The sequence below is a fragment of the Euleptes europaea genome, chromosome 2 (assembly GCF_029931775.1).
Source record: "Euleptes europaea isolate rEulEur1 chromosome 2, rEulEur1.hap1, whole genome shotgun sequence".
Classification (NCBI taxonomy): domain Eukaryota; kingdom Metazoa; phylum Chordata; class Lepidosauria; order Squamata; family Sphaerodactylidae; genus Euleptes; species Euleptes europaea.
The window spans coordinates 19,914,634-19,929,141 of NC_079313.1; the positions used below are offsets into that span (position 1 = coordinate 19,914,634).

A 14,508-nucleotide genomic window follows, 5' to 3' on the forward strand; every position below is an offset into this window, starting at 1 on the left:
CTGCTTTGTAAATTGCTGTGAGAGAAACCAAGCTTGCTTTGCCTTATGCATGGGGATTTCACCTGGGCTGAGCTCATAGGAGAGGGAAGAATCAGGTTAACAGAGGAATGGGAAGTCCCGGGATTTGCTAGGGCAGGCAGCAAGGTCATCTCTAATGGATGGAAAACTTATGCTTAACTCCAAGGAACAACCGAGACAGACAAGGGGCGAACGTGAGTGAAAGTACCCATGCCTAAATGACTAGAGAATAAGGAAGGGAGAGAGGGGGGCAGGAGTGATCCTATGGGGGACTGGAAATCATCCAGTGTGTGTGAGAGAAAAACCAGTCTCATATTGAACCCAGGGGTGCAGAAGTGAGAAGAAAAAAGGAGGCAAAATTGTGCAGACATAAAGGGAAGCCTAATTGCCGAGACCATTGATGCCCACTCCTCCCCGAGCTGAAGTTGCTATTATATTACACACAGATTCCACTGTCTCCTTTGTTCACAGCTTTTGCAGAGGTATGCTTTGCTTCTTCACCACAAAAAAGGGGAAAAGGGGAGAAACACCCAACCAAAAAAATCAAAAAGGTTGAGAACACAAAAAGCAGGAAAGAAGTAGTATGAAGCAATACATAAACGAATGGTGCTAATTATGGTTATGTGCCACTGATGTCTTGTGCCAAAATGCATTTGGCATGGTTTTATTTTACTTGGCATTGTGTGTTATCTTATCGTATGCCCATATTTGTTTCCTGTTTTTGATTTGTTTATATATTCAATTGCTGGTGCTATGTTTCGTGCACATAATTTAATTGGTTCATTTATATATATATTGCAACATATCACTTCTTTTCTGGGTTTTGTGTGTGTGTGTGTGTGTGCTATGCTTTTTCAACCTATTTTTTCTCCCCTAGGGTTGCCAGCTCCAGGCTGGAAAATGAATTCAGATTTGGGAGTGAATCCTGGGAAAGGCAGGATTTGTGCAAGGGACGGACCTCATCAGGGTGAAGAAGAAGAAGGAGAGTTGGTTTTTATATGCCGACTTTCTCTACCACTTAAGGGAGACTCAAACCGGCTTACAGTCATCTTCCCTTCCCCTCCACACAACAGACACCCTGTGAGGTAGGTGAGGCTGAGAGAGCATGACTGGCCCAAGGTCACCCAATGTCAGGCTCAGGTTTTGCCCCTCAATCTTCCTCAAGTAAAACGTGCTCAGATAGGTTCTGAAGCAGGTAGGCTTTATTTGAGAGCAAGCTTGGACAAAGTCAGCAACTGACTGCCAGTCCGGCAGGACGAGGCTGCTAATGGAGGACAGAGTACACTTACAGAGTTAATATACATTGCATAGCGTCATACAGGCCAGTAGAGTCTATGATAAGCGTTCTCAGGGTAGGAAGCCATAACAAAGTAGAACAAGGCATAACAGGAGTGCAGCTGGTGGTAAACAGGAGGGTCTGGCCACACATACTGCAGCTGTGGGAAGGGAAGCATTCTGTACAAAGCATGAGAACCAAGAGGCATGTGACCTGGGCCTAGCCAATCTCTGTTTTCTGGAGATCAGCAGTAGTTTCAGGAGATCTCCAGGCCCCCGCTGGAGACTGCCAACCCTATTCCTTTCCTTCTTCCCTTCCTCCACGTCACGAATGCAGGACTTGGGGGTCACTCAGTGAAGACGACCGGCGGTCCATTCAGGAAAGAATATATTTCTTCATACGATGTGTAATTAGCATGCTATTTTCTGCCAGAAGATCTGACAGCCACTAGCTTAAAAGGTAAAGGTCCCCTGTGCAAGCACCGGGTCATTCCTGACCCATAGGGTGATGTCGCATCCCGACGTTTACTAGGCAGACTTTGTTTTATGGGGTGATTTGCCAGTGCCTTCCCCAGTCATCTTCCCTTTACCTCCCAGCAAGCTGGGTACTCATTTGACCAACTTTGGAAGGGTGGAAGGCTGTCAACCTTGAGCCGGCTACCAGAAACATACTTCGGTTGGGATTGAACTCAGGTCGTGAGCAGAGCTTGGACTGCAGTACTGCAGCTTACTACTCTGCACCACGGGGCTCTTCCAGCCACTGTTAGATGACTGTATTTTACAAAGAGGAGTTTTTTTTTGGGGGGGGGGACATTTCCCATTGACAGCTACAAGCCAGGATAGTTAAATGGCACCATTTCTTGTGTCCTTAATGGTACTTTCAGTGTATTGACTGCACCATAACAGAAGAATCATTGCCCATGATATAGACACTCATCCCACTGTTGGGCTGTATCCTGCTCAGCCAACGGTGGTACATTCCTCTGTACATAAAAAGCCTTCCTCTGATGCAAGAGAGTTGCATTGGAGAAAGGCACCTTCATTGGTGTGGAGTGGTTAGATACAAACCATTGCCTCTGGCAAACAGACCTGGCAGGCTTTTGTAGTGTTACAAAAGCCTGCAAAACTTGTTTGCCCAGAGATGGCAATGGAGCAAAAGTATACCTCAAGAACCATTCCTTTATCGCACAAATTTCAGCTCTCTTAAGAACTACCTTCTGTTTCCAGATTGAACAAGCTGCAAAATCTTGCAATCAGTGGGGTTCTACCCTGCAAAACTCTCTTTAAAATGATATTATGTCACCTTATCGTGAGAGCAGATGGAATAGGAAATCTCTGTAAATGGGCTTGTTCTTTGGGAGAGAAATCACTGGCCGTTTACATGGAAATGATGGAGAGGGGATGCATGGTGCTATTTCCATCTATAAAAGGATTATCTCTTATCACATTTATATAATGAGTTTCAGAATCATCAGAGCAGCTTGCATACGGTTCCCAGGCAGGCACCTCACTGAGCCAGATCCTATAGTGCGTCAGCAGTAGATCTATGCCTTGTACACGTTGATATTGTCATCTGGGCAGCGTAGAAGAGTATGATATTATCCTATCTGTGATGACAGCCATTGTGAGTTGCTGGTCGTTTATGCATGGGAGTTTTACCTGGGGTTCAATGCTTGCTCGACCCACACTTTTGTGTTGCGAATCCAAAAACTGCTATGCACCAGCTCAATTCTGGAACATCTGAGTCCCTGCCCCTTGAAAATGCTGCTTTGTAATTGGCTGTAGTGCTTACTGTGAGAAAAATGTTCAGTTCCCCTCTCTGTCCGGCGAAAACCCAAGTGCCGTTTTAAAAAAATTAATTAAAAAACCAAGCTGTTTAAAAGGAAATGGGGGGGGGGAACCCAAGCATCATTTCAAAACCCTTTCCTATGTGAGACAAACCGGGTGGGAGACAAAAGTCAAGAAGCATTTGTGCCCCCCCTTGAAACGCTGCTCTGTAATTGGCTGAAGTGCTTACTGTGAGAAAAACGTCACACCCCTCCCCCAGCTCCCGTCTCGTGCTTTGCCTTATGCATGGAGATTAGGATGATTTCACCTCGGTTGATCTCAGAGGAGATCGAAGAATTGGGATTTAACAGGAAGACCCAAAATTTGCAAGGGCTGGCCACGAGATCATCTCTAATGGACGAAAAACTCACGCATAACTCCAAGGAACAACTGAGACAGTCTGGAGGGCAAATGTGAGTGAAAGTACCCATGCATAAAAAACCCTAGGCACTCTTTTGCTTCTTGCACCCTCCAGGGGATAAAGTATAGTGGCCCTTCTCTGGCGCTGGGGACCTGCATATCTGTCTGTCCCAAAGGTAAATTAGACAATGGAATTCATATTAACCAGGTTTGTGGGTGCTCAAGGTCTGCTCAGCATATTCGGGAAGTATGACCGGCTGATGAAAAGTGCTGGAAATCCAAGAGATAGAAAAGAATCTTTGCATTTGTATCCTTACAGTGTTTGAAAAGCAGCTATGGACAAGCTGCTCAGCTAGCTCACTATAATCTGTGGAGTATCTTGGAACATAACCGCACACCAGTCCATAGTGAAACCTACCCCGGCACAGTCCCCAGTTATCACTGTTGGCTAACTATAATTCCGCCAGTGTCAGACGGTGGGAGGGGTGTGGGAGAAGAGGGGGAGAAGAAAAATGAATAACGACTGTGTGTGTTTGTAGTCTCGCACTTTCAAAGCAGCAACTGACATTAACAAATACGTTGTTATAGCGTTAATAGAACATTTCTTCATTCCTCCTTATCCTGTTTCGCCCTGGAACCCAGCACTCTATTTCTTTTCCTCTTTTGAGGAATTTCTAATCCATTCCATTTTGATCAAACGGGAACAAGAAGAGAGGAGGGGCAGGAAGGGAGGTTTGGCAAAATTTCAGAATTTTACTCTGTAGATGCTCAGAGGCAGGCAGTGTCTTCCCAGACCCTCCTGTCCTCCTGCTAGAACACGGGAAACAACTGCAAGGGCTGAAGTATTGATTTCTTTTCAAAGGCCATTTAGGCAGGGTCAATTTTGATGCTCGCTCAAAGCTCTTTTTTAAATGCGACCTTTAAAATGCCTATTCATGGTCCCGATGCAAAAGGAGAAATTCCACCCCCACTTGCCTGTTCCTCCGTTCCTTCATGTCCATAGCCATTAGCAATCACCATTTGAATAGCTAATGCACAGCTGTGATTCTGCATGCTTCCTTGAGGAGATTCTTCAAGGCGGGGGCGGAGCAAACACAAAAGGTCAGGTTAAAGGGGCTCTTAAGAAATGCGAACCAGGTATGCGCCGGCTTCGCAGTCACTTCCTGAATGATGGTTCAGTGTGAAAAACTCAAAAAAATGCAGGGCACTTCAGCCTGGAACGCACTGCTAATTACCAAGCATAAATGGCCACAGAGAAATTGGAGATCTCTTTTAAAAGAGAGAAAAAATGAACAAGAGGAATCAATGGCTATATCTAGAAAAGTGAATTTCAGAAAAAGAAATTCCCCTCCCAATAAACATGCTAAATCTTTGTAATGAAAAACAGGGATCACCTCACCACAGAAGGCAAACCAAGAATGCAATGAATAATGTCCTGGGCAGTATGTCCTCCTGTGCAAGACCACACTGAAATGAATGGTAATGCGGAATCATTGGGGAAATATACATGGGCATATTCCCTCTAATGAAACACCAATAATGTATTAATACACAGAAAGGAATGCAGAGTCTGCTAAAAGTTCACAGAAGTACAGTCAGCACAGGAATATAATGGGTTTTAATTCAGTGAGAAGGAATTTCTGGCATCTGCCATAAGCAGGGCCTTCTCGGAGGTATCACCTTCCCTTTAGAAATCCCTCCTGGGTTAAAGAGCTGGCCCTGTGGATCTCCAATCACTGGGAAGTCCTATTCTTCCTGGTTTTAAGTGAGGAGCTAGATCAGGAGTGAACTGGCAGCCATTTTATCCTCGGCTGTATACTGTTTTCTTTAATGCTTTAGGGCCAAGCTAAATGAGACCCTAGAACATAACTTACCAGCATTTTTTAAAACGTAAGTTGCATCCTTTCTTTGCTTGTCAGTTTTACATTGGGGGGTCAGTTTTGATTGATAAAAATACACATGGAGAAGGATTAAATCACCACCAAGCCACAGCCCTAATCTAATCTAAATCCCCACAGCTACAATTTACCTTTAAAAATGCTAGGAAGATTCTTCGGCCTTTTATTCAGGGACATTTCCCAGCAGTCACCCCCGCCGACTGCTTTGGGGCTTCCTTTTGATTATGCATGCCTTTTCCGCCAGAGGTTGCCTCACTCTCCCCATGCATTTTGCCCGTGTTTTCCAAATGCTGTTTTAGCCAGAATCTGAAAAATGCGGGCAAAATGTGCAGGGAGAGTGAGGGCCACCTCTGATGGTTGGAAAAGGCAGGCATAATCAAAAGGAAGCCCTGAAGCAGTCGGCAGGGGTGACCACGGGGAAACATCCTTGCATAAAAGGCTTTCGTGGATGTCCCAGTGGATCTAATCTAGTTTGCTCATGAGTCCCATTATTTTATTGATGTCATTATTGTTGGCCATATTTTATTTAACTTTGCAAGACACTTTGAGGGGTTAACTAGAGCACTGAAAGGCAGAATACAGACAGCCACACACACAGAACCAGCGGCTAATTTCTAAAACGAGAAGGATGTGGGTAAAGTCATCCAAAACGATATTCAATGACCCAAAACAACTGCCTCCAAATCTCAGTTCTGCATAGGCTGCCTGGGATTCGCTGGTGGCAAAGAAAAAACTTCACATGGGTTTAGAGGCTGTCTAATTTATCACGATTCCACATATTCCAAGGCTCAGTTCTTGGCATTCAGAATATCTTTGGGAGCTGAGTGCTGGTAAATCAGGGCTCAAAATTATGCCCTGGTTGGAGCTTCTCATTAAGAAACAGGAGATGGGAGGCTGGAGGATAAAATGGTCTGTATTTACCTTTGTCAGCTCCTGTGCATTGGCTAGGTTGTCCACAGCAATGGCCAAGAACACATTAAGCAGGGTGTCTAAAGTCATTAAGGAAAACAACACAGGTGATTGATTATAAGGACATAAGACACAAGAAAAGCCATGCTGGATCAGACCAAGGCCCATCAAGTTCAGCAGTCTGTTCACACAGTGGCCAACCAGGTGCCTCCAGGAAGCCCCCAAACAAGACGACTGTAGCAGCATTGTCCTGCCTGTGTTCCACAGAACCTAATGTCATAGGCATGCTCATCTGATCCTGGAAAGAATAGGTATGCATCATGACTAGTATTCATTTTGACTAGTAGCCATGGATAGCCCTCTCCTCCATGAACATGTCCAGCCCCCTCTTAAAGCCTTCCAAGTTGGCAGCCATCACCACATCCTGGGGCAGGGAGTTCCACAATTTAACTATGTTAAATTCCTGACTTGTCTTGCTGACAACTTCCTATTCCAGAAGGTGGACAGGGAAACAAGGGGGTCTGCTATCTTTGACTTGATTCTCACTAACAGGGAAGAACTGGTCGATGAGGTTAAAGTAGTAGGCACCCTGGGTAGTAGTGACCACGTACTCTTGGAATTTACAATCTTGGGGAAAGGAAAACCTGTAAGTAGTCAGACATATAGGTTGACTTTAAAAGAGCAAATTTTAGCAAACTTAACCTTATGCTAGGTAGAATCCCATGGTCGGAAATACTTTAGGAGAAGGGAGTTCAAGAAGGGTGGGCGTTTCTTAAAAATGAAATACTGAAGGCGCAATCCCAAACCATTCCTATGAGAAGGAAAAATGGGAGGAGCCTAAAGAGGCCAGGGTGGCTCCATAAACAGCTTTTTAAAGAGTTGAGAAATAAAAAAGACTCATTTAGGAAGTGGAAGGAGGGCCTTATAACCAAAGAGGAATATAAACAAATAACTAGTGCTTGTAGGGAGAGCGTTAGGAAAGCTAAAGCTCAGTATGAACTTAGGCTAGCGAGAGATGCTAAACGCAACAAAAAAGGGTTATTTTCCTATGTACAGAGTAGGAGTAAGAACAAGGACAAGATAAGCCCATTGCGTGGACTGGAAAGTGAAATTGTAACAGAAGATGAAGAGAGGGCCGAACTCCTCAATTCCTACTTTTCCACAGCCTCTTCTCGTGAGGGAAGTGGTGCTCAACATGGCATAAACAGAACATGTGATGAGGGAAGGGATTTGCATCCTAGAATTGGCATTGGGGTAGTGCACAAACACCTGGTTTCTTTAAATGAAACAAAATCCTCTGGGCCAGATGAATTGCTCCCAAGGGTACTCAAAGAACGTGCAGATGTAATTTCGGAACCTCTGTCCATTATTTTTGAAAAGTCTTTGCAAACAGGTGAGGTGCCAGAAGATTGGAGGCGGGCAAATGCTGTCCCCATCTTCAAGAAGGGGAAAAAGGAGGATCTGGGTAACTACCGACCCATCAACTTGACTTCTATATCAGGAAAAATGTTCGAACAAATCATCAAACAGTCCATCCTTGAGCATTTAGAAAGGATGGATCTGATCACTAAGAGCCAGCACGGGTTTCTCAAGAATAAGTCATGTCAGACTAATTTTATCTCCTTTTTTGAGATCAGGGGATCAGGGGAATGGTGTAGACATAGTTTATCTAGATTTCAGTAAGGCTTTTGATAAGGTTCCACATAGTATTCTAGTTGACAAATTGGGAAAATGTGGCTTAGATCCTATTATTGTTAGATGGATCTGCAACTGGTTGACAGATCGTACCCAAAGAGTGCTAGTTAATGGTTCCTCATCCATTTGGAGAGAAGTGACTAGTGGAGTTCCTCAGGGATCTGTGCTGGGCCCTGTGTTGTTCAACATCTTTATAAATGATTTGGATGAAGGAATAGAGGGGATGCTTATTAAATTTGCAGATGATACTAAATTGGGAGGGGTAGCAAATACGGTAGAAGACAGAGCCAAGATGCAGGATGATCTTGACAGGCTGGAGAAGTGGGCTAGAACTAATAAAATGCCCTTCAACAAAGACAAATGTAAAGTTCTGCGTTTAGGTAGGAAAAAATCAAATGCATAATTATAGGATGGGGGAGACTTGTTTGAGCAGTAGTGTATGTGAAAAGGATCTTGGGGTCTTAGTAGACCAAACACTGAACATGAGTCAGCAGTGTGATGTGGTAGCTAAAAAGGCAAATGCAGTCTTGGGCTGCATCAACAGAAGTATAGTGTCCAGATCACGCAAAGGGATGGTATCGCTTTACTCTGCTCTGGTTAGACCTCAGCTAGAGTACTGTGTTCAGTTCTGGGCACCACAATTTAAGAAAGATGTAGACAAGCTGGAATGTGTCCAGAGGAGGGCAACAAAGATTGTGAGGGGTCTGGAGACCAAGTCCTATGAGGAAAGGCTGAAGGAGCTGGGTATGTTTAGCCTGAAGAGGAGAAGACTGAGAGGGGATATGATAACCATGTTCAAGTACTTGAGGGGCTGCCATATTGAGGATGGTGCCGAGTTGTTTTCTGTTGCCTAAGAAGGTCGGACCAGAACCAACGGGTTGAAATTAAATCAAAATAGTTTCCGTCTAGACATTAGGAAGAATTTTCTAACAGTTAGAGTGGTTCCTCAGTGGAACAGGCTTGCTTGGGAGGTGGTAAGCTCTCCTTCCCTGGAGGTTTTTAAGAAGAGGCTAGATGGCCATCTGTCAGCAATGCTGATTCTGTGACCTTAGACAGATGATGAGAGGGAGGGCATTTTGGCCATCTTCTGGTCACTAGGTGTGGGGGGGAGGTAGTTGTGAATTTCCTGCATTGTGCAGGTGGTTGGACTTGATGACCCTGGTGGTCCCTTCCAACTCTATGATTCTATGATCTATGATTCTATGTTCCACAACTTATTAATTATATCAGTGACAGGTTCACAGGCTCAGCCCACACTGCCCTGCTGAAAGAAGCTTACTGCAGATTCCCTGAAGTGGATGGGGGAAATCTCATCCTCTGTCTATACTGACTGAAGAATGTATATGTGGGATAGGTGGACCACAGACAAAATTTCCATGTAACCCAGGTGAAAAATTTCCCATGTGATCTTCTAGTTCCATCATTCAAATGGTACAGATTCAACAAAGGGTCCCCCATGGAGAAGTGTCAACTGCAGTGCCGTGGGTCAGGTCGCAGGATATACTGAAATTACAATTTCAAAACATAGGAGCACTTCTGCAATTCCCTCTGAACTCTGGAAGACTTTGATTCACATGCTCCCAAACCAGGAAAAAGCCAGTGTTACAATGTGTCTGTACTCCTTGGAACAGGAGGGTGGGTAGGCAGGTAATATACAATGACAGGCAAAATTCAAGTCAGAATGAAAATTGCAGCATTGCTTGGGGCTCACACGACTGCTCTCCATGGTGCTGAAATCTGCAAACCTGTTATATTAAAACCGGCATTGAGATGAGAACAATCGAAAGGATACAGTTGCCAAAAAGAGTGAGGACAATGAAGTAGATGGATGACCACATCCCTGAGCGGACACCGCCTTGGGAACGAATCCCATTGTACATGACTTCATTCCAGTCTTCGCCTGTCAGGATCTAAACAAATGAGCAATTCAGTTACGACAATATGCACATTTTTATACACAGGAAACAGCAACTCTGGGTATGGAGATCCTGCTAAGCCACTAACACAAGCTTCAGACAAACAAGAAGAAAGCCTCTGCCTTCTGGTTAAGAGAGTTTTGACACAATACAATGGCCTGGCAAATTTACCTTCAACAAACTGCCTTGCTTATATTCAAGAGCAGGAAGGAAGGGAAGGAGTAAGAAGAAGAACATCTTTGCTATCTGCGCAGCATATTTTCTGAGGATTGCTATTCCCTTTTCTGTTTCAGGTATCTCATAAAACTGGGAGATGGCCAAAGCCCTTTAGGTGTGAGCTGAAGGCAGGAACCAAATGGTGCTTGGCCCTTTGTCTCTTAGCCTGTGTCTTCAATCAAACCAACCAATGAGTTCAGGATCAACCTGAGGCACATTTGTTTGTTTTGCTTTGTTTATTGAATACTGCTTTTTTTACATACTGCTTTTCCTATTTAAGCCACTCTGGGTCCCTTTGGGAGAAAAGCGGGATATAAATTTGTTTTCATTTTGTGAAATGTTTTGCTGAATATGAGAGGATTCAAAAATGTGATTCTTTATCTGCAAACTGAGTCCACTGCTCCAAACCTCCGCTCTTAACCACTTCAACACGCTGGCTCTCACTGGCTATCGAGATACCATTGAGATACAGCAATCCTATGCAACTAGACTGTCTCGTCCACACAGGCAAAATGCAGTTATGAATTATTATAGCAATCATTTACAGTGCAGCAATTGCATACTAGCCGATGATGTCTAGATGCAGCCTGTGTTACAGCCTTCACTGAGGTCAGTGGGCTTAGAAGGGTGTAACTCTGTTAAGGGTTACACTGAAGAAGAAGAAGAAAAGGAGTTGGTTTTTATATGCCGACTTTCTCTACCACTTAAGGCAGAATCAAACCGGCTTACCATCACGTTCCCTTCCCCTCCCCACAGACACCCTGTGAGGTAGGTGAGGCTGAGAGAGCATGACTAGCCCAAGGTCACCCAGCTGGTTTCATGTGTAGGGGTGGGGAAACAAATACAGTTCACCAGATTAGCCTCCGTCGCTCACGTGGAGGAGTGGGGAATCAAACCCAGTTCTCCAGATCAGACTCCACCGCTCCAAACCACTGCTCTTAACCACTACACCATGCTGCCTAGTCCATGATAGTCCAGCAAAAGCTGCACGAAGCACCATGAATTCCTGCTGGTTGTGTACCTTGGCTGTAAGGGAGAGGTGGGGGGATAGTTCGCTGGCAACGGCGAGGGACTTTGAAGAACAAGTGCTGGTGCTCCCAAAACCTTTGTACTCAAGAAGTGATTTTTGAGAAAGGATTCTTTTAACAGAAATGAAAGGCGGCAGCTTGACAGATAAAGAAGACTCCACCATTCCCAGAAGAGGAAACAGCTTGCTAGCAGATTCAAAGGAAGGAGTGAGGAAAGGCAACACAAAGAGGGCTAAGACAGGATGAGCGTAGAGCACGGAACAGAAGACATGGAAGACACACACAGGGAAAGAGAGAGAGAGAGGCAAGCCAGCCCAGTCAGCAAACAAGGTATGAAGAGCCTTAAAATAAGACCACAGGACTTATTTTAGCAGAGGCGATCCAAAATTGACTTATGAGAACAAAGATGATGGGAGATGAGGTTAGCAAGGAGAAGGCTGCAGCATTTAATTATAGCTAGCATCCATTATTAATATGTGTTTTATATGCCTGCAGTATATTAGGATTTGGGGGCAGGTATCAGTAGCTGCTGCAAAGGAGAAAAGCGGATGGATGTTTTGAAAGGGTTGTATAAATAGCTCCACAGGCTTAGGCACGCGCCTCCTGTTTTGATGCATGAAAGCGCCATTAGGGTGACCAGGCGACCAAATATCTGTGAGATTAATTAGGCCTTAAGGCTCGAGATGGTTGGCTGAAGGACAACCTGGGGGGTGGGGAGCAGAAGTAATTATTGCAAGGGCCGAGGAGCAGGAAATGAAAGCAGGAGCCCCACGACAAGTTCCCCATGCCCCTTAGTAATGTACTTTCCCTTACTCCTGCTGCACATATTTGTTTAACGAAAGAAGAGGTGGGTGGCACTTTACAGACTGACAGAATTTAGTCCAGCATAAGCTTTCATGAATCAGAGCCTACAGTCTAGGGTTGCCAACTCCAGTTTTGGAAATTCATGGAGGAGGAGGAGAAGCAGCAGCAGCAGCAGCAGCGTTGGTTTTAATATCTTGATCCCAAATCGAAAGTTGGTCCTGTGAATACTTGTCAATTCGAGGTGTTCTCCCCACGCCCATTCTAACTTCTCCCTCTCACTTGTCTTTTCTTTCATCCAACCCCTCCCCTCGAAGCTTGAATACTATGAGGCTGCTTATTTGGTCAGTTTCACAGCGAGTGTGGACAGTGTCAGACCTCAGCCTGATTGAACAGGGTTTTTGTGTGTGTCCTGAAAAGAAGAAGAAGAAGGAGGAGGAGGAGGAGGAGGAGGAAGAGGAGGAGGAGGAGGAGGAGGAGGGGGGTTGGTTTTTATATGCCAACTTTGGGTGAAAACGCATGGTCGCTTTAGCCTCCTTTATTCCCTGTTTCAGCCAGGATTCAGCCAGGATCGAATGCACGTTTGGCAAAATGCATGCGTTCACCCTTTCTCTACCACTTAAGGAGAAACAACCCGGCTTACAATCACCTTCCCTTCCCCTCCCCACAACAGACACCCTGGGGTGGAGAGAGCTCTGACTAGCCCAAGGTCACCCAGCTGGCTTCATGGGTAAGGGTGGGGAAACAAATCCAGTTCACCAGATTAGCGTCCTTCACTCATGTGGAGGAGCGGGGAATCAAACCCGCTTCTCCAGATCAGAGTCCACCACTCCAAACCACTGACTTTCTCTACCTTTTTAAGGAGAATCAAAGCAGCTTACAATATCTTTCCCTTCCTCTCCCCACAACAGACACCTTATGAGGCTGGTGGGGCTGAGAGAGTTCAGACAGAACTGTGTTTGTTGTTGAATTAACAACAACAAAGAAAAATCATACAAGACTAGAATGAAGAAGAAGAAGAGTTGGTTTTTATAGCCCGATTTTCTCTACCTTTTTAAGGAGACTCAAAGTGGCTTACAATCGCCTTCTCTTCCTCTCCCCACAACAGACACCTTGTGAGGTAGGTGGGACTAAGAGAGTTCGGACAGAACTGTGACTAGCCCAAGGTCACCCAGCAGGCTTCATGTGTAGGAGTGGGGAAACCAACCTGGTTCTCCAGATTAGAATCCGCCACTCTTAGTCTCTATACCATGCTGGCTCTCTTTGGGGTGAGGGTGGGGTGGATGGATCTGGGGAGAGTTCATCATGGATGTGATACTATAGAATATGCCCTCCAAAGCTGCTGTTTTATCCAGGGAACTAATATCTGTAGTCTGGACGATCACATGTCACTCTGGTAGAACTTCAGCCCCTGCCGGGAGGTTGGCATCCCTATCACCACTGGGTGTATCGGAGTCTATGCATATAAGTGAGTTGTGACACATGAAGGTTCATGGATGGCATGTTAGTCCTTAAGGTGCTATGGGACTCCTGCTTCATTTTGCTACAACAGATTGCCACGGATACCCCTCTGGAATCACTGGTTGTCACCGCAGAGAGAGGAGGGCCAGGAAAAAAAGCACAACTAATGAAGTTGTGCTAAAAGTTAAAAGAGAAAGTGCCAAAGCAGGACTACAGCTGAACATCAAGAAAACAAAAGTAATGACTCCAGGAGAATTACACAACTTTAAGGTTGACAATGAGGAAATTGAAATTGTTCAAGACTTTCTATTCCTTGGCTCCATCATCAACCAAAAGGGAGACTGCAGCCAAGAAATCAGAAGGAGACTGTGACTGGGAAGGGCAGCCATGAAGGAGCTAGAAAAGATTTTGAAGTGTAAGGATGTGTCACTGGCCACCAAGACTAGATTAATTCATGCCATCGCATTCCCTATTACTATGTATGGGTGTGAAAGCTGGACAGTGAAGAAAGCTGATAGGAAGAAAATAGATTCCTTTGAAATGTGGTGTTGGAGGAGAGTGTAACGGATACCGTGGACTGCCAAAAAAATAAATCAGGGGGGTTATAGATCAAATCAAGCCTGAACTGACCCTAGAAGCTAAAATGACTAAACTGAGGCTATCGTATTTTGGTCACATCATGAGACGACAAGTCACTGGAAAAGACAGTCAAGATAGGGCAGGAAAAGAGGAAGACCCAACAAGAGATGGATTGACTCAATAAAAGAAGCCAGAGCCCTCAATTTGGAAGGCCTGAGCAAGGCTGTCCAAGACAGGACATTTTGGAGGACACTGATTCATAGGGTCGCTAGGAGTCAGAAGCGACTTGACGGCACTTAACACACACAACTAATGCACAGTCATTGACTGACATAGATGCAGATGAGTTAATTTATCTATACCGAGGCTTCTAACAATAGAGATATACCTGGAAAACTGTCATGATGGCTGCAGGGAAGGTGTCGAAGTTTGCGGAAGGAGTCCCATCCATAAAATTAAACCTGGGGGGGTGGAAATCAAAGTGAACGTTAAAAGCCAGGACAAGCTTACTCTGATGCAGCCAGC

At 45.0% G+C, this 14,508-nt stretch overlaps 1 protein-coding gene across 1 annotated transcript in view; it reads right to left on the bottom strand.

Annotated features, from left to right (window-relative positions):
* CACNA1E (calcium voltage-gated channel subunit alpha1 E) overlaps window positions 1-14,508 on the bottom strand; it is a 430,764-nt gene that overhangs the window by 165,934 nt on the left and 250,322 nt on the right. Inside the window, exons 15-17 of the mRNA XM_056844152.1 lie at window positions 14,372-14,444; window positions 9,775-9,892; window positions 6,300-6,367 (exon numbers count right to left, since the gene is read on the bottom strand). Of these exons, the coding sequence (XP_056700130.1) occupies window positions 6,300-6,367; window positions 9,775-9,892; window positions 14,372-14,444 (259 nt within the window). The remainder of the gene's footprint in view (window positions 1-6,299; window positions 6,368-9,774; window positions 9,893-14,371; window positions 14,445-14,508) is intronic.